At 40.7% G+C, this 18,520-nt stretch overlaps 2 protein-coding genes across 4 annotated transcripts in view; one reads left to right on the top strand and one right to left on the bottom strand.

Annotated features, from left to right (window-relative positions):
* Positions 1 to 1,347, bottom strand: part of zic4 (zic family member 4) — a 7,818-nt gene extending 6,471 nt beyond the window's left edge. Inside the window, exon 1 of the mRNA XM_078205491.1 lies at positions 1,256 to 1,347. The gene's annotated coding sequence lies outside the window, so the exon portion shown is untranslated. The remainder of the gene's footprint in view (positions 1 to 1,255) is intronic.
* On the top strand, positions 186 to 16,507 carry zic1 (zic family member 1 (odd-paired homolog, Drosophila)). 3 transcript variants are annotated; one of them, XM_078205501.1, is made up of 6 exons: positions 186 to 244; positions 1,275 to 1,437; positions 9,427 to 9,558; positions 12,236 to 13,217; positions 14,776 to 14,939; positions 15,406 to 16,507. In XM_078205501.1, the coding sequence occupies exons 4-6, from the start codon at positions 12,239 to 12,241 to the stop codon at positions 15,601 to 15,603; spliced, it is 1,341 nt and encodes a 446-aa protein (XP_078061627.1). In that variant the 5' UTR covers positions 186 to 244; positions 1,275 to 1,437; positions 9,427 to 9,558; positions 12,236 to 12,238; the 3' UTR covers positions 15,604 to 16,507. The 3 variants fall into 3 exon arrangements, with proteins under 3 accessions (XP_078061627.1, XP_078061634.1, XP_078061635.1); XM_078205508.1 differs by lacking the exon at positions 186 to 244 and adding an exon at positions 550 to 614; XM_078205509.1 differs by lacking the exon at positions 186 to 244 and adding an exon at positions 2,348 to 2,427.
* The last annotated feature ends 2,013 nt before the right edge of the window (positions 16,508 to 18,520 follow it).

Below are 18,520 nucleotides of genomic sequence, written 5' to 3'. Positions count from 1 at the left end.
GGTGTTATGTGCCCCGTGTATGCTGCACGAACAAATGTACAGTTAGGAGAGTCGGAAAGTTTATCCCAGCCCGATCAGATATCATCATCTATTTAGCGGTATCCCTGGCCGCGTCCCCCCCCCCCCCCCCCCCCCGCCCCCGCGCCACTCTTTTATTTCTCCACCCCAACCCCTGCGACTAACGTAAGAATCGAAGTTTTAAATGGACGAGAAAGGGAGGTTAGAGAGTTGAACTGAAAATGAGGTTATGGCCTGTTATGCTCGGGCGGGAAATTAGTCGTTTTTATCTTTCCCGACACTTAGCCGACTTCCAGGCGTGTTATGGTTCCTTTTATTTTTGGGTAAAATCGGACGCCGAGTTCTTCTTCCTAGCCGCGCAGACGATCTGAGAGATCCCCAAGTCAGTGGTATCTGTTAACTTTTTAGGAACTTAACTTTGAGTTCTGTCTGCAGCCGCGGGCATTTCCCCCAAGCCAGAATCCGGGGAAGTTTGGGTTCTGGTGGAGGGATGTGGGATGGCGGAGGGGGACGCTGGGGAGGGGGGGGGGGGGAGGTGGTGGTAGTGGTGGTGGAGGTGGAATAGTTTTATTTTCTCAGCTTTCTTTTTGGAGAGGGTAAGTTTTCATTTTGTTTCAATGCTGTGTTTGGACGGATCGCCGAGAGTTCTGGATAGTCGCCTGCATCGCATGGATACAATCGGCATTTTGCTGCCTTTTATTTCACCCCCACCCCCCCCAAAAAAAAAACCTGTTTCCAATTTCAAGTTTGTGAAGGCGAAAGTACACCGTGCTGCGAGAATCTGTAAATGCTGCGATTCGCGAAAAAGGAAGCTCGCATCGCTAGGGGAGAGAAAAAAAAGAGTGGACTGCAGTGTACTATCGAGAGGAATTGCAAAAAAAAGCACAGATAGGGCAATGATAAATTGCCAGTTGATCGCCTCCGTCTACGTAAACACGAGTGAGAGGCTTTTTAGACCGAACTGCGCTCCATATATCAGTTTCACTTTTTCATATGTTTCCTCTAATACCAGAACGTGATGCTAGCCACAATCCCACCCACCCCCACCTCCCCCCCCCCCCCCCACTCCAACATATATGCCCGCAACTGTAACTTGTCCTCCACTGCATATTGTCCTTTTTATTCGCCCTGACTGCATACGCCTGTCTAAAACCGTGCATGTGTAAGAAAAAAAAGTAGTTTAGCGTCTTTTTTTTTAAACAAGGAAGGGGAGGGTAACAAAAACCAGGCCACTAACTCAAATATGTACGTTGTAGCCCCTCTCAGATTGCTGAGCAGAAGGGAAGCGGAAACCCCGGTGCTGCGCTTTCCCGTGGATTTAGGCCGTCGTTCTAAGCTGATCTGGCGACAGGGCATGAAGCCTGCAGTCTAGCACACGGCATACCTACAATACAAGAAAGAGAGAGAGAGAGAGAAAAGGTAGGTTTCTGAAAAGGAGTTGTGAGTGATAGGGTGGACAGAAATTTATGGTGGTGGTGGGGAGGGAGGTGGGGTGGGGGGGTGGGTGGTGTGGATGGGTGGTGATGAGGGGACGGGGAAGGGGTGGGTGGGGGAGGGGGGGGGGGGTTGAGAGAGAAATAGCAAATTTAAGGTGTGTGTATGGGGGAAGAGAAAGAAGCAGAAAGACGTAAGTAATGCCAAACGTGCGAGGAATATACCCAGCAAAACACTCAGAACAAGAAAGAAAAATGTTTCCCCCCCCCCCCCCAGAAAAAGTATGATCAAATGAGAACACGTGGGGGAGGGGGAGGGGCACGGCAGTGGGGGGAAAAAAATCACACAGTTGTCCACAACAATTCTCCGCAGTCATAGCAAGTATGTTAAATATGATGAAGGGCTCGCTGGATTTGTAAACATCAACCCCACCCCCCCTCCCGCACCCCAAAACGTAAATTAACTGAAGACACGCCATTCAGATAATGCGAAAAATGTAATTAACTCATATTCACTGCTTAGTAGTAATTTCAGATGTGATCTTCAAAGGCTTTTAGGATATTTAATGTTGTGCGGCGAAGGTTAGATTAAAGTTGCATTGCTAGCTGCATAACTCTGTGCATGCCCCCTCCCCCCATTATTTACAATAAGTGTTTCAATTGCTGACATTCGATGTTTATGCCCATACCATTTATGCCTCAGACCATCATTCGGAATCCCAAACTGAATTAATGGCCAGCACAATCTGGAGTGTCTAACCCCCACCATCAACTCCCCCTCCCCACCCCCACTCACACACATCTCCTGCCCCCATCCCAACACACTCCAAAGCTCTAACGTGTAATAGAGAAGGATGCAATGTGGGTCTCTGATTGTTGACACGTTTGTATTTCAGCCTCCAGGGCTTCACACTGCAGGCTTAAACTGGGATTCGCACTTGTGCTGCTGCATACCTGGTCAAGTCCCCACCTTGATGTCAGTTTACCCGTTGTCTTTCGAGCAGTTTGTCAGTCGCGAGCGACGGTCCCTAGAAAAGAGCACAGTGCTTATGCACGTTGAAATATAGCAATGTTTGCTACAGCCTAAATCTAGTCTAATGGAATCTCTAAAGTAAACGTATTGTAAAATATCCAATTTGCACCGTGTGACTGAGCGTAATGCTGTTATACTGTACAATTCTACATTTATTCCACATAACGTGACATGGACCTCTGACTTTTCCTATCTTATTTAAGTTGTTGAAAGGCAACCACGAGACAGGAGGATTAGTTCATTGCAATTGACTTTTAAGAATTCTTGATATGCAATATGCATTGCCGATCACGCTGTTTATTTTTCTTCGTTGTCAATATCTATTTTAGCAGATGGCAAATTTTGCACTTTTAGTTAAGTATAAAATGTGTACAGTGCCATAATAATGCACTCATACAGAAGCATACAGATGAAGTGAGGGTTCTTCAGTTTCCCTCTTTATTTCACGTAATTAATCCGTCCAGTCTATCGTTTAATTCATTTGCAAAGATTGTAAACGTCGATAAAGTGTGGAAAAGTTTATTTTTGCTGGACATATGGTTTATATTGTAGTCCAAACAAAATTCCTCAGAAATTAGCGCGTTACTACTTCTCTTACCGACAGGATATTTCACTATGTGATTAAGATGTCACAGAATAATACGAGGCAGACGTTATATCCTTCTTATGGCGGGCAGTTCACAGCTTCCTGCACCCCATTATAAACAGGAAATTATTGCAGAATTCCAGGTTTGCAGACTGCAGGATCAGCACTAAAGAAATCCAACAGAGATGCTAAGGAACTTTGATTAAACCCTAGTGTAAAGTGAAGCCCGGCGGGAAAAGAAAACATTGGAAATGCAACAAATAGGCGTGGTATTTGCTTTTGGTTAAGTCAGAACTGAGCAGTGTAAATTCCAAATTAAATTATTTTCTGGCAAAATTTGCTTTCGGAAAATGCATTGAAATAAACAGTTTAAGGGAAACCCGCTCTTTTACTGAAGCTCAACTCTGGCATAGTTTTGATGCAATATTTTCATTCGCTCCTTCTAATCAGAAGCTCGATTTTAAAAAAACAACTAGAAGCCTAGTAATTTAGATTCCCAAGATTCCATGCGTTATAGTTGTACCTTTCAACCCACCCATCAAACGCTTAGCGTAATGAACAAGGAAATACTTCATTTTTACTACAGATTAATTTGGCTTGGTTGCATATCTATGGGTTAGTACATGCTTGCAGTTTAAATCATAAGGTTTAATCTGAGAATCAACTGACTCCTGGTGTCAACAGACACAATGATCCAACTACATTTCTGGGAAACGGTCATTGTTTCCCCACGAAATCATTCAAAAAAAAGGAACATGAAACCTGAAAAACAGAATGGGCTAGTTCATCTAGTTGTTAGGAATAACTACACAGCCAAGCTGTGAGTGGCTTACATTAGTTGCCATACATAACAGCTAGAATTCAGTACATTTCGGCCTTCGTCGATATGCATTTTGTAAATATTTGTGAAAGAATTTTGATTAAAAACAAGTCCTGTAGCACGCTTATGTGCAAAATATGCAGAGTCCCTTTTAAGAAAAATATTCAAACAAGGATACTATCCTAGATAAAGCAACTCCAGTAAGTGTGCAGTACTGAATGATACACTTTACATTTCAATAAGCGTCATCAGTATGTTACAAGATAAAGGACTGAAAGTAGGGTTGCGTTTTACACTTCCTGTATTGACGGTTTATTATTACCTTTAAAAATATATATATATAATTGTCCTATGTAAGATGCCGCATAGAGACCCCTCCCCTAGTAACTCGCGATGTTAATTTTTATGTACCAATAACTGTTAGGCTGTTGGTTGGTTAATGACATTGTTGAAAGTATTCGTCAAGCAACACCGATTGGTTTCATTGTTTTGTTTTCCCTGGCAATATTTCAGTAACGACATCATACCTGTTATGTACTCATGCAATATTGCAAACGTCAGCTACAAAATAAGAAGAAATATGTTATTATACATTTGTGACAGCAATTGAAACAGTAAAAGGCTCGGGAACCTGGTATGGACAGTATAGTCGTAATCCATAGCCATGAGTGTCTGGACGGAAGGAGGCATTTGTTTCACTGAGCGCTACAGTTACTCCCATCGGCGGAAGTTAGGGTGTGATAACAAGTTATCACCATAGTGGAGAATACTAGGAACCCTCTCTCTCTCTATATATATAATGTATATATGTCACTTAAGATCACCATTTTCACCTTTAGTAAAGACAACGGCGTAAACATGCTGCACATAGATACTAAATTATATAGAATATTGCGAGATTTCAAGTATAATACTCCATTTCAGAAAAGCATGCACATAGCAAGTTAATTTACCTGTTGTTTTGATCGTGGAGATAGCCATCATGGTCTAGGTCACCTATAAGCAGTGAATGGTTGGAACTCTTAAAAGAGCCAAGGAAAGGAGCTAGAAATAAAACAACTTGCACAATTCATTCGATATAATGTGCATACGATTGGATCAATGCAGGATTATTACACTAATAAGCGCACTATTTAAATTTCACAGGGTTAAACTGGGCGTTTCATTTGTGTGACTGACGCAAAACACATTTGTGAACAATATTTTAAACATTTTACAATCACCGACTAATTTGAAAAAAAACACACATTTGTGAATTCCATAAATCTGAGCGAGATCGATTTTAGTATTGTCAGAAATATTAATGTTCTGATAGCTTTAAGTGGGCCTACAAGTTGTGCGGTTTTTGTCCCACTGTGTTGTTAATACAGAATAATTGTGAGGACAAGTCTATACTTTCAAAGTTGTGGTCATCCTCTTGCCATTCCCCCCCTCCACCGCCCCCCCCCCACCCCCCACCCATCCCCTATCCCCAACTTGATAATCCATTAGCTTTGGCCACAACAAATCGAAAGATATATTTCTGGTAATTTCTACATTACCTCTCCATCGTTGACAAACGATTTCTAATTTTGGAAAGTTTCTTTTTCTCTGATACGATCCGACTGTACGTGGCTGTGATTAAGCACTGAAATGTAAATACCTGTAACCCTGATACTTATAAGAGGGCATAAACCTATCACGGAGATCAAAGTCTCAGACTTGAATTGATCCAAATACGCGTCCAATTTTCATTACACTCAAACCGTCCGTAAATAAATTAAAGAATGCAAGTGTCATGGAATAATATGGCAGTCCAGGCACATTGGGTCGAAGGTTGTTGTTACAATGCGATGGTCGTCAAATATTAATTCTAGTACTGCCATGCAGAGAACATTGAACTACAGCAAACAGCTGCTTGTGGGATGTACTGTCACTAATTTGTACAGTATGTGACCACATAAAACACTGCAAGTGACAACGATAGAGACTGGAGATTGAAAACCACGAGTTAAGAGAGGACTTTAAAAAAAATGTTTGTGTTTGATCTTAATTCCATAGGTAAGTGTTTTATACTGATCGTCTCGTCAGGGGCAACGATTGCTTTAAAACATTTCCGTATTCAGGTTTATGCAGAAGATAGTGTTAGTCTACATGCTAATAACTTACCAATTGAGCAAATAACAACTTTCAGTTCCCCTGCATATACTGAGGGAGCAATGATGCCATGGTAAAACCTAAAGCAGTTCTTCAGTAAGAAAGTGCTTTTAAACACAATCACGGGAATTATTAAAAATGAACATTCCCTTCAGTCGCAAGCAGGCCTGTATTTCAGTGGGTGCAATTCGAATTTTGCATTTAGTTGCAAGTTCACAATTCGATGATGTTAAACGTCGCACTTGTATTAAAACTGGTGACGGCTGGATTTGATTATGGACATAGTGTGTTAAACAGTTCTGAGGGGGAAAAAACCAGGGTTGGCAGTTTCAGTTTTTAATAAACTATATCAATGGAAAGAATTTCCAACAAAAAACTGTGCCGAAGCAACTCTATTTTAGAGACATGATTTTGTGTGTGTGTGTGTGTTGTGCATCAGCAGTCTCTCAAATTAATGCTTAGACCTGTAAAATCTTCCTTACAGTGGCACCCTTCACTGTAAGTGCAATTTTGGAAGGGATTCCGAGATTCTTCTATTGCATTATATTGCCTCAAACAGGCCAGCAACACAATGGGATGTTTGACAACCTACAAAAACAGTGCTTTCGTAATAACTTTTTGGTACAATGAGGCAGACGAATAAATAGCCAGATGACTGAACTCCCAGATATTTAGATAGATAGATAGATCAAACGAATCCAGTAAAACAAAGTTGAAAGTTAGTGGGCGGATGCTTTAAGGGTACATTTGCTCTTTAAATAAATAACATGATTAACAAAATAACAGGATTAGCTTGTGTTACTGGTTTCAATTTCTCCAAATCAGGTAACTAAGCTACAAGAACGTAGCTAGCGTAGCGCAGCTGTGGATACCTGGCTAAATTTAATGGGATGATATTTTGTCCTGTTGAAGAACTGAGGGGCTGCTTATATGTAAGGTGCATCTAGTAATATCAATAACAAGACTTACTGTGTGAACGCATTTTCCACAATAAATTATTGATCTATAAACCGCCATAGTACTCATTAGCTCTTACTTTTGTTATATTTTTACACATTTTTCCAAATTGGCCCAATCCCACGCCAGCTACAGAATATAGTTGTGACGTTTCAGATCTTACTCTAGATCTGTGTCCTTAATATTAAACCTAATATTGCTGATGGTTAGGCGGTAAAATGTCCTCACGAACTCGGCCTGCCAACCCCAGAACTCAGAAAATCTGGTGAACTTCCACATACAATGTGAAAAGATTCGTGTCCTGGCGGACTTTACGCGAGTTTGTTTTTGATGTGTTTTTTTTAGTTAAGTGGATGGAAAGCATCTATTTAAAAACTGCAGGAGTGTGTCCAGTAATATTGCCTTTCACACTTATTGTTCCACAGTTGTCCACATCGAAAAATAAATACATAGGAAAAAAAGTTCGTCCTTTCCAAAAAGTTGGAAATCTCTGGCTTTGAACTTTTGACGCAATCCTTAAACCCTCTACAGTCCAAGAATAAATTCAGCAAAATAAGATAAAGGAACTAGTGTCAGAATATTTTATTTCAACATCGGGGCACCCCGGTACCTGTAAATTTGGTAACGCGAAATTCACGTGAAAATATTATGTAGATAATTTCTTTCTATCGATCTCTCTCTCTGTATATATTTATGTATATAACAAATATATATATATATGTATATATACTACACACACACACACACACACACACATATATTGGAAGTAATTCCAGAAAATGGAAATATTTTTGTACAACAAATCGGTCAAAGTACCAATCACATCTCTAACAGTGATGTGATGCACAGATCTCAAGGCAAGCAGACGGATAGTGGGTAAAGGCAAGGGTGACCTTCAAACTCCCCCCCCCCTCCCCCCCCCCTCCCCCCGCCCAAAGTTTCTAAGGCAAACCTCAGGCAGTTGGAATTTTAATTCAAAGCCACGGGCAACTTGAAACAAAATACTAGAAATGTGAGTGTCTGCCTAATCGGAAGTATAATAAAATGTTTAAACGCTTGGCTTTGGGCACTATTAGAACTAATAAGTTTGACTGGAGCTGGGGTTTTTTTTTTGAGTTTGCCCAGATATCTCTTGTCGACGAGTTTAATTTTGGGGTTTGCTTTGATGAGGATTTATTTAAGTGCACATGTAAAAAATGATTCATAATCTCGCTTGCATGAATGATAATAAGAAGAAAAAGAAAGTTAAAACACACAGCCACATGAGAAACAAATCAGTGAAGCACCCAACACCGGAATCTCAACGTACCTAACTAGCGAATAGATTTAATAGCAGAAAAATTGCATTCCGTTCCCTGGTCCAAATAAAGAGCGTGTATATATTGAACTATTGTCATCCACTTTAGCCAACGACTCTTTCAATACAGCTAATATTTTCCGAGGTATGCATTGTGTGGCATTGTGTGACTCTGGCACATGTGGTCGGTCACGGGTCAGGGGTCAAAAGATATGGTATTTCAAAAGTCGGGGACTTCAGAGCTGTTCTTGCGCGCAAAAGCCAACTGACTAACTTGATTGGGATCAGTTTTAACAGTGATAAGTATGATAAACGGGAAAAACTATGTGACTCCCTGGAACTGTCTGAGAAAATCCTAAACTATGGGGTGACATTTAGCATTAGTGCATTTCGAACAATGAGGAAAAGCAGATCTGAGAGGGAGAGAAGAAAAAGATATCAATTAAACATGCGGTGCTGGGGTCAGTCATCAGGAACAAATTTGCAAGATAACTTTTGCATTACAATTGAATTCACTTAAATGGCGTTCCATTAGTGGGAATTTGTGTTTAAGGGGAGCGTGGACGCAACCACCAATTCATTACTTCAAATATTGGAAAGCGTTTACTTATCAAGAGAACGCGGGATAAAGGTCACGCGTTGCTCAACTCACAAACTGAAGAACTTCCAAATATACATTCACGCATCCGAAAAATAAACCATGTTGAGTACAAAAATGCGCAGAGTTGTAAAACTCCACTTTAATGACAGCAACGTATGTGATATATATGTTCGTCGCAAATAAACGGTTGAACGATTAACTTCGTTTCCGAGGTATAAATCAACTTTAAATTTTAAATTAGACTGGATGAAAATAGCCAGCGTTTTAAAGCGAGTAAAAACAATTCCTTTTGTAAACTAACACTTCAACCCCGAGGCAAACGTTCCCCCCACGACCCTCCCTTCCACAGAACAACTAACTGCTTTGCTATCCATCGACTGAAAACAATCCGAGGCAAAATATCGGTTCACACAAGTGCATTCGAATGGAAATGTATAATTCAGAGCCATTCGCACCTAGATTGCTTTTATTACAACATGATGGCCCCTGACAAGGGCTATTCTGAGGAAACAAAAATCTGACTGATATCTCCATTCTCTTTTTAGTCAATTGCATTTACATGAAAGATGATGGAAATTCAGAGGTCAGGAGTCGTTTAGTAAAAGTCAGTCGAATACACGTGCCTCTCTTACCGTCCTCCACCTGTTGAAGAAGATGCCTTCGATCGTTTAATTCAGGTAACTTCGAAGTAAAAAAAATCTACTTTGTAGCTTTGTCTAGGTAGTCATTCTTCATTTCGCCTTTTCAAGGTTTCTGGAAGCAGTTAGGGAATGTATGATGAAGCAGAAATGAGCCGTCAGGATGATATTTTAATGGCTTATATGTCACGTCGGTGCATGTGGCTTTGAACTCAAGCAGCCTGCGTTTCCTGCGGAGAGCGCCGCAAATCCCACTTGATAACTTCCACCATCCCACAACTTTTAAAATCAGCCCTTCTTTGTATATTCGGAGATGGTAGCCCAAAGATAATGCTATGGGAAACGTTTACTTTTCATACTCTTAAAGTGTCCCTTTAGAATTTGCACACTCTATCAGTGCGCAGTAAATCTTTTTGAATCAAATTACGCCTGCTTCTGCTACTAGACTGCTGTGATTTTAATATCCATGTTTTCAGCATATTGCATCATTTAGAGCAATGCCGTGATGTTAGTATTGTACTCACTCAGCAAGGCAATATCGTGTTCCACTTAATTCTTGGGGCGCAGATACAAGGACCGAAGCAGGAAAAAAAATAACATTTCATTATGTGCAGAGCAAATTTGGGATCTGTTGCATCGGGAAAGCCAGTTTAACTGGCAACACCCTCGCATAAGACCGTCAAAGCACCTAAAAACTTGCTCTTGGAATTCTCTAGCAAGCAGCCACGCCGCCCTAGTAGTCATCAGCAAAATGAGCACAGCCTCAAGTCGTCGTAAATTGGGAATATGCACTTAACAGCCACCCATTTTAAACCCTTTGATGCTACAACGCTGCAAACGTGGAGATTGCACCCCCCTACCCCTCCCCTCAGTTTACTAACATTTAATGTTAAACTTCTTTTCTTGTAGAAAAACGCGGCTGCAAAATATAACTGGAACTTCATTGCCACACACTTGCGCCAATAGTTCCGCGCGAACAGTATTTTTTTCTCCCCCCTCCCCCCCACACCCCAGGTTAACCTGTTGTACCTTTCTATGAAAACCTTTGAGATGTATGAGTTTTTTTAAAAAAGTAAACAAGCCAGAGTGTTCGTGTAAATGTGTTGTTCGATAAGGGAAAAGAAAAGCTGAAGTGGGAAGACAGGAAACACGGCAACTATTTCAAAGTGCACTTCAAAAAAGTGATGGTCTGCTAACGGAGATAATTATTGAAGGATGCGGCAGGGCTGCTTTGTAATAAAATAAGACTTTAACACACAGATTTAGCTTCAAGGAAATCCATTGAAGTGGCGAACAAAAGGTAAATTGAACGATTCCGATTCTTTGTTGGCTTTTTTACGTTTCTATTACTAGAATATAATTAGACTTAATGAATATGCAAACCACTGGCCTCACGTAAATAATTAAATTACTTTGCAGAAACACAGAAGATGGACTTTAACAAATTTGGGGCCGTGAATGGCAAGGAATAAACTAAAACATGAGGTGGAAAGAAGCTACATTTTTTTCTTAGCTGACAGTATTCATAACGCATTTTCGCTCTCTTTGTCCTTAATCGATGAAAGGAGCAAATCTGTTTTTTTTTAGAAAGGGGGAATCCTTACTCGCAGCTATTCTGCAATTGTTCGGGAGCCTATAGATATGTATAGGGGCGATTCAGTGTCACTGTGGTTAAAAAAAAAGGCCCAAGCAAGATGTTTTCAGTCGCCTTTTACATGGGGAGAGACAGGTTAATCAAGGGTTTCGCCTTCAAAAAACAACCAAGTGTTGTATGTTTGCACTGAATCCAAACATATGCATTTTCCTAACCCAATTCAAGAGAGTGTTCTTTCTCTTTTTGCTCACTCATCTGGGTAAGTGAATTTTCACCGGCGATCAAAAAGCTACTGAACAACAAAGGAAGCCGCCCGCTTTTTTTTCCCCCTCGTCTGGAGTTGTGGCACATTAACGAATCTCAAGCAGGCATGACAAGGGGTGACTGATTTGTGAAGTCGAAGAAGACAAGAGTTTTTTTTTCTCTTCAGTACTCTCTTTGCACCACCAACTCCCTACCCCCACCTCCTCTCTCCCCCTCCAACCACCCCCCTCCCCACCCCCTCCTCTTCCCATATTATATCTATAAAAAAAAGAGAGAGAGTGAAAAAGAAAGGGAAATCTGGACTCGACAATAATTTATCAGGAGCCACTGTCATGCGCGTACAATACCTGGGATTGATGAGGCGAGCGGGCCAATCAGGCGGCGGGAGCAAGGGCGGGCGCCTGTGATTGGCGGCCTGGCGCAACGGGGCAGCACGGGCTTGACCAATGGGTAGGGACGCCCTTCGCCACGTGACTCCTCCCCCAACTCCCATTCATCAAGGGGATGGTGTTGTCTTTTCAATTCATTTATCTGCAGGAATGATTGCCGCTATCATTCTCGAGCTCACCGCCCGGCTGATGAGGTGAAAGTTTCTCCCCAGGAAGATAAACCGCAAAAGACAATATTGCATGATTTGCGTTTGCAGAGGGGGAAGAAAATACCTTCAGCAAATTCCCACACGCTGAAGAGGAGAGGGAGAAGGAGGGAAAAAAAGGGGAAACAAAAAGGAGTTTTTGCAAGTCCTCCAAACAGACTCAGAGACTATTTTGTATTAAGCAAGTTTCGTTGTGAATTGTCTGTAGCTTTTTTTTTGTTACAAAATTTGTATCATTTTTGCTTCTGTACCCCCATCGCCAGACGATGCTTCTGGACGCTGGACCTCAGTACCCTACTCTTGGAGTGACTACCTTCGGAACATCCCGACATCACTCAACAGGCGATGTCAACGACCGGGAAGTGGGGCTGGGGATCAATCCTTTCGCCGACGGGATGGGTGCTTTTAAAATCAGCCCCAGCACCCACGATCTCGCTTCGGGTCAAACTGCCTTCACGTCGCAGGCTCCAGGCTACGCCGCCGCTCTCGGTCACCATCCCAGCCATGTGAGTTCGTACAGCAGCGCAGCGTTCAACTCGACCCGGGACTTTCTGTTTCGCAATCGGGGCTTTGGGGAGGCGGCGGCGGCTGCCAGCGCCGGCCACAGCCTGTTCGCCTCGGCGGCGGCTGCGGGCAGTTTTGCGGGACCCCATGGACACACTGACGCTGCGGGGCACCTACTCTTCCCGGGTCTACACGAGCAGGCGACGACCCACGCTTCTCCCAATGCACATGTAATGAACGGCCAAATGCGCTTAGGCTTTTCCGGGGACATGTATGGCAGAGCAGACCAATACAGCCAGGTCACTAGTCCCAGATCGGACCACTACGCCTCGACCCAGCTACACAGCTATGGCCCCATGAACATGAACATGGCGGCCCACCATGGGGCCGGGGCCTTCTTTCGTTACATGAGGCAGCCCATTAAACAAGAACTCATATGTAAATGGGTAGAGCCCGAACAGTTGACGAATCCTAAAAAATCCTGCAACAAAACTTTTAGTACGATGCACGAACTGGTTACTCACGTAACAGTGGAACACGTTGGGGGACCAGAGCAGTCGAATCATATCTGTTTCTGGGAAGAGTGTTCAAGAGAGGGGAAGCCGTTCAAAGCCAAATATAAACTTGTGAATCATATCAGAGTCCACACTGGTGAGAAACCATTCCCCTGTCCATTCCCTGGCTGTGGCAAAGTCTTTGCCAGATCAGAAAACCTCAAGATCCACAAAAGAACTCACACAGGTATGGCGAATGTATTTAGAGAGAATGAAATACTACGAAGCATTTATAGCCGTTTCAATCATACTCTCCATTAAAAAAAATAAATGGGACACTCCAAGTATTTATTTAGTAAACGTGTTGTAGATGCGTGTGTAGATAAATATTTATATCAGAATAAAATTAGCATGTTTAAGTATTTTGATTTCCCTTAACTCCCTGTGCTCTGTATTTTTGATGTTGTGGGCGCCGTTCTTTTAAACATGTAGAATGTTATTAGATTCTGTGCCGTCCTGCAAGGACATTTAATGCATTGCTTACTGATTCCAACGTTGACGGAAAATAGTTAAGCTACAGATATATTGTGATGTGTTTATTTTTAATTAAATTGTCACTGAGCTTTTTTTTTGAGGGGGGGAATTATCCACTTGCTGGTTTGCTTAGTTTCGTTAGAAATTCGCAAGCAGCAACTGGAGTGTATATTTTTGTTTCTCGCTTCCTCTTTTCTGTCTTATGTTATGTTTGCATATTTATATCTATCTGTATGTGTTTGCAAGTGCGTGCATATATAACTGCAATGCTAACTTTTTTATACGCAGGCGCATATATTTAAATATATTTGTGCGTATGTATTTGTCTGTGTGTGTATGCATACTGTAGTATATATGTCCGTGTGTGTGCGTATATCTCTGTATAATATATGTATACATTTACATACATTTTGGGCTCTCTAGGGCTTGCAGTCTTGTTAAAACTTAGTTCACAATGTGCGGCCGTGGAGAAAATAGCACACGACAACAATGTCGATGTTAATGACACATAATGGTTAGATAGTTGTAAAGATTTTGCAAAGTCGAGATTTAACACTTTCTCGACTATAAAACCTCCAGGGGCACTTAGCAACAATTCACTTCACTGCACGAGATGTCCACCAACTCCTACGCTAAATAAACAGAATTGGAAACGGTTCAATTAAAGCGAAAACGTTAATGGCATTCGCAAATCCCCGTTACATTTTCGAAATCGCCATTTCAGCGTTGGCGTTGCAAAGGTTCACCACAGAAGCAAGTGCTTGTTTCGGGGAGGGACGGTATTACATGCGAGAATCAGAAACCTAAAACTGTTCTGTTACATATTTTTCAACTTTATTCAACGCATCACCGCAATTTTCAAAGGGAAATAAAGCAAGTCAGAGCTTCGTGTGAAGGGCGCCACGGCAGCTGCAAACATAGTGCAACCAGCTACTGACGATGTCACAAATTAAGCAAAGAATCAACATTTATTAATCAATCTTATTCATTCTTCATAAAATTCCCAGCTGTGTGCATCGCATATATTTTTAAAACAGATTAGAAAAAAATAAATACCGCTGCGGAAATCTAGGGTTTGCGAGGATATGTTCGCAGATGCCTACGGGAGGGAATTCCAAAATGAGTGCTTGTTTTGCTTTGCTTTCTTTTTGTAAAATAGAGATATATATAAGGTCGTAAAGGAGGGTGATATTAATGTATATATGGATATATGAATTGTGAATTTGAGAAGAGCTAAAATTGTATTAATAAAAAATTGTCATCGTTGATAGGCGAGAAACCATTCAAGTGTGAGTTTGAAGGTTGCGACAGGCGATTTGCTAACAGTAGCGATCGGAAGAAGCACATGCACGTGCACACTTCTGACAAGCCGTACCTCTGCAAAATGTGTGACAAGTCCTACACTCATCCCAGCTCTCTACGAAAACACATGAAGGTAATTTTTTTTTAAATAAATAAAATCATCTCTGTTGGATTGCGAAATATTTACAGTTGCATTAAGTAAGTACAACGCTGAGGGCGTAAGGAAATTGAATGGTCATCTTGAATAGCTGACAGCTTCCACACTCTGCACACTAAATTAAAGAGATACCATCCCTTGCCTGCTCAATATATTTTATCCTATCATAGGTCAAACCTGAACATAGTTCACAGTTACAGCAGTTTTCGTCCTCATGTGAAATTATTTCGGGCATTTTCCTTTTGCCACTTTGTCACTTGGCAATTTTGGAATATTACAGCAGATTTTTTTTTTTTAAAGGGGGTTGGATTTTTCTGAAATGCCTTATCATTGTTATTGTGCATGTATATAATATATACTTCTCAGATTCTTAATCAAGCTTTACACAAACGCCGTGGTTGTCTAAGCCTTACATGGTGGATGTTTTTTTTTTCTTTGCTAGGTCCACGAAGCATCCTCTCAAGGGTCACAGCCTTCTCCTGCGGCAAGTTCTGGCTACGAGTCCTCAACACCCCCCACCATCGTGTCGCCGACAACAGAAAACCAGACCAACAGTTCAATGTCCCCAACATCGTCTGCAGTCCACCACACATCCAACCACAGCACGCTTTCATCGAACTTTAACGAATGGTACGTTTAAGTAAACCTACATCAAAAAAAAATACACAAAAGCATAACAAAAAAAAACTTTTCAAAAAAGACTCCAAAGTTACGATCGCGAGGAATCAAAGACAAAAAAAAGCTGCCAATAGACGCCGAGAGGAATAAAACAGGAAGAAACCAAAACCTTTGAAAGGTTCCATAGTTGCGAATTTTAAAATGCATGTAGGACGATGCTATTTCACTAGCCATTGCCTAGTGCTAGGTTTAAGAAAGGACTGACAAAGCTCTGAAACTGCATGTGTTCTATGGCAGCGGCCTTTGCTCTTTCCGTTTTTGTAAATATAGAATTACTAGTTTAAAAGTCTAATGTTTGAATCTTGTACATAGGCATATCACAGGGGATTTGTCAACGTGGTATTTGCATATCTGGGCGACGGTTGGAAAAAAAACGCAACTATTTGTTTATGGATGGCAAAAAAAAAGTTACTATAGTCGATGTGTACCAAAATGTGAATTACTTTGTATTTCAGTCTCAACTGAGCATCAGAAAGCTAGCAGATACTATTGTTATTAATGTGCTTTTTGTATCCAGTGCAAACCTTTCGTCCCAAAGTCTAGTCGGAATAGTGAAGTGTTCAAAGTGTTGCTTGTTATGTCAAAAAAAATCGTAGTGCAAGCTTGGAACTCCGTGTTAAAATGTAACTTTGTTTTATGTAAGACTTGATATTGAAGCAAAATAAGAAATTTATCTCTTCATTGCCTTCGCAGTTGCGATAAATTTATGTATATATCCCCAATCTCCATATTTATCCGCATGTACGTAAATTACCGGTATTACGTGTTACAGATATTCGATATTTATGAAAGATGCATTCGTATGTAAAACCTAGTTTACAAACTGTTCCATAACATTTCGTACAATATTAAAGATTCCAAAATCCAATGCATTGCATTCAGTATTTTTATTCATACCACAAATTATTACACGTCACATAATAAAATAATCAAGGAAACAGGGAGTGAAATGATATATATATAATATATATTATATATACATAATATACATTGCTGGATTCATCTCTATTAAGCCATCAGAAAACTGCCTTTGGAAATATAAAAATGATGGATGCAAGCATCCCCTGCTGATATTAGCTTATTACGTAATTAGTATTCATACCTAAATTTATAAAACCCAAATTTTGGATCACTATATAATAATATTTTAAATTAACTTTTCAGAGCTTGCAATAGCAGCCATAAAATATTAGAGAGGAAAAAAGATTACCCTCCCGACATAAATATTAACGCTGCCATTTAATTGATGCACCGGGTAAAGACAACCGCCTGACTTCACAGGAAGTTAGCGAAAGAATAATGTGTCCTTTTTAGACACGTTTGTTTCTGGAACTGCGTTGATAAATACTGCATTATTTTTGAAAGCCAAAGAATTTTCAAATGCATCTATTTAATTAGGCCTCATTGCAAACACCTTTTAAAGATTCAATTATGACAGATTTCTCAAACTTTTTCATATGGAAGGGCAGGAAATGCGTGTTTACCATTAGCTGAGGCCTTCGTGGTTTCATATCATTGCAATTACAATCGTTCATAGCTGGCATTAATTGAAATCATTTTTAATTTATGTTCTTTTCTGTGAATTATAACCAATGCTTCTAAACCCAACCACTTAGTGCGAAATTAAATCTACAAGAACACAATTTATTTTATGTAATCTGATTTTCTTTATGCGCCTTTCCTTATTTAATTCCCACCCGCTTTTAAAATCCAGTTCCATTCCAAGATGCTCTGATAGAAATTGCTAAGTGAGGGAAAAAAAATAAAAATCTAAATTACTTATGTTTAATGACTGTAGCCGAACGCCTGTTTCACTAAATCAGATTGTCTTCTTTGCTATTTACTTTGATAGATTTGCAGGCAATACTGCTTCCACTAACTTAGCTACGCTTGTTGGAACTGTTGGGCTTTGTTCTTCATTGTAGCTTGCATGACCGCCCCATTAAGCAGACAACATATCAACAGACAACACAAATCATCATGCTAGCTGAAGTTACGAATGCTTGTGATGTCCATAGAGTACATAACAGAAACTGACCTTCCGCGAGGTGAGATTGATAGTTTAACTGCTTATTCGAAGATCAGGGTGAGAGAGGCCAGTGTTATATGGTAAGCAGACGGCTTAGAGAAAGAGATAAGTCCATCCGGTCCAGAAAGCGCAATGTAGCACAAAATGCAATTACATTCGTAAATATTAGTTCAGCAATCATACTCTGAAACGTAATGTTGGTGTTTTACAACAGCGGATTGGAATAACCTTAACTGCCTAACAGGCAGTGCGCAGAATGCCGATTCCAATCAGCGAGGATACGTTTCAACTATGATATTTAGTAATTCATTAGCTTGTGGATTTTTTTTGTTAAAACCAAGCCGTGGCCTTATGTACGTTCGCGAATAATGGCACTTTTGAAATTAATCTTCTCAGCAGCCAGTAACAGTCAGCCATCGCAGTGTTCAAAGTAAAACCAAATCATAGAGCGCCACCTTGCAGAAGGAAGGATCGTGAGGACTGAGCTGCCAGTGAGATGGAGATTCGCTAAGCAACAACATAAGAAAGGTCATTTGCAGAGTTTTCTCTTGCTGCATAGGCCAAGATACATTTGAATGTTTTTATTTATTTGCAGATTTGCCAATGTTAGTAGCAGGGCCATCAAAGTTGGCGTGTTGGAATAAAACATTTGAAAAAAATACCCATTTTAAAAAAAATCATTCAGTGAACGTGTTTAGTGCTAAGGGTGACAAAAATACACATCATTGTAAGCCAGCTATGGGTGTGCAGGAGAGCGTGTTGTTTGTAAACATTAAACCGGTTCTGAGGCTGTTCGATAGCATAGTGTCAGTAAAAGAAAAATGTCATATTTTGCTCTTAGCACTCATGA

This window comes from Mustelus asterias, chromosome 3 (genome assembly GCF_964213995.1).
Source record: "Mustelus asterias chromosome 3, sMusAst1.hap1.1, whole genome shotgun sequence".
Taxonomy (NCBI): Eukaryota; Metazoa; Chordata; class Chondrichthyes; order Carcharhiniformes; family Triakidae; genus Mustelus; species Mustelus asterias.
Note: the sequence above shows the minus strand (reverse complement) of the source record. Positions and strands in the feature narration are given on the sequence as shown.

Bases quoted from the DNA above. Each gene is read 5' to 3' on its own strand.
- zic1 (XM_078205501.1), top strand. From the start codon at position 12,239: ATGCTTCTGGACGCTGGACCTCAGTACCCTACTCTTGGAGTGACTACC. The intron at 13,218-14,775 runs GTATGGCGAATG...CATCGTTGATAG, and splicing joins CCACAAAAGAACTCACACAG to GCGAGAAACCATTCAAGTGT. The intron at 14,940-15,405 runs GTAATTTTTTTT...TTTCTTTGCTAG, and splicing joins CTCTACGAAAACACATGAAG to GTCCACGAAGCATCCTCTCA.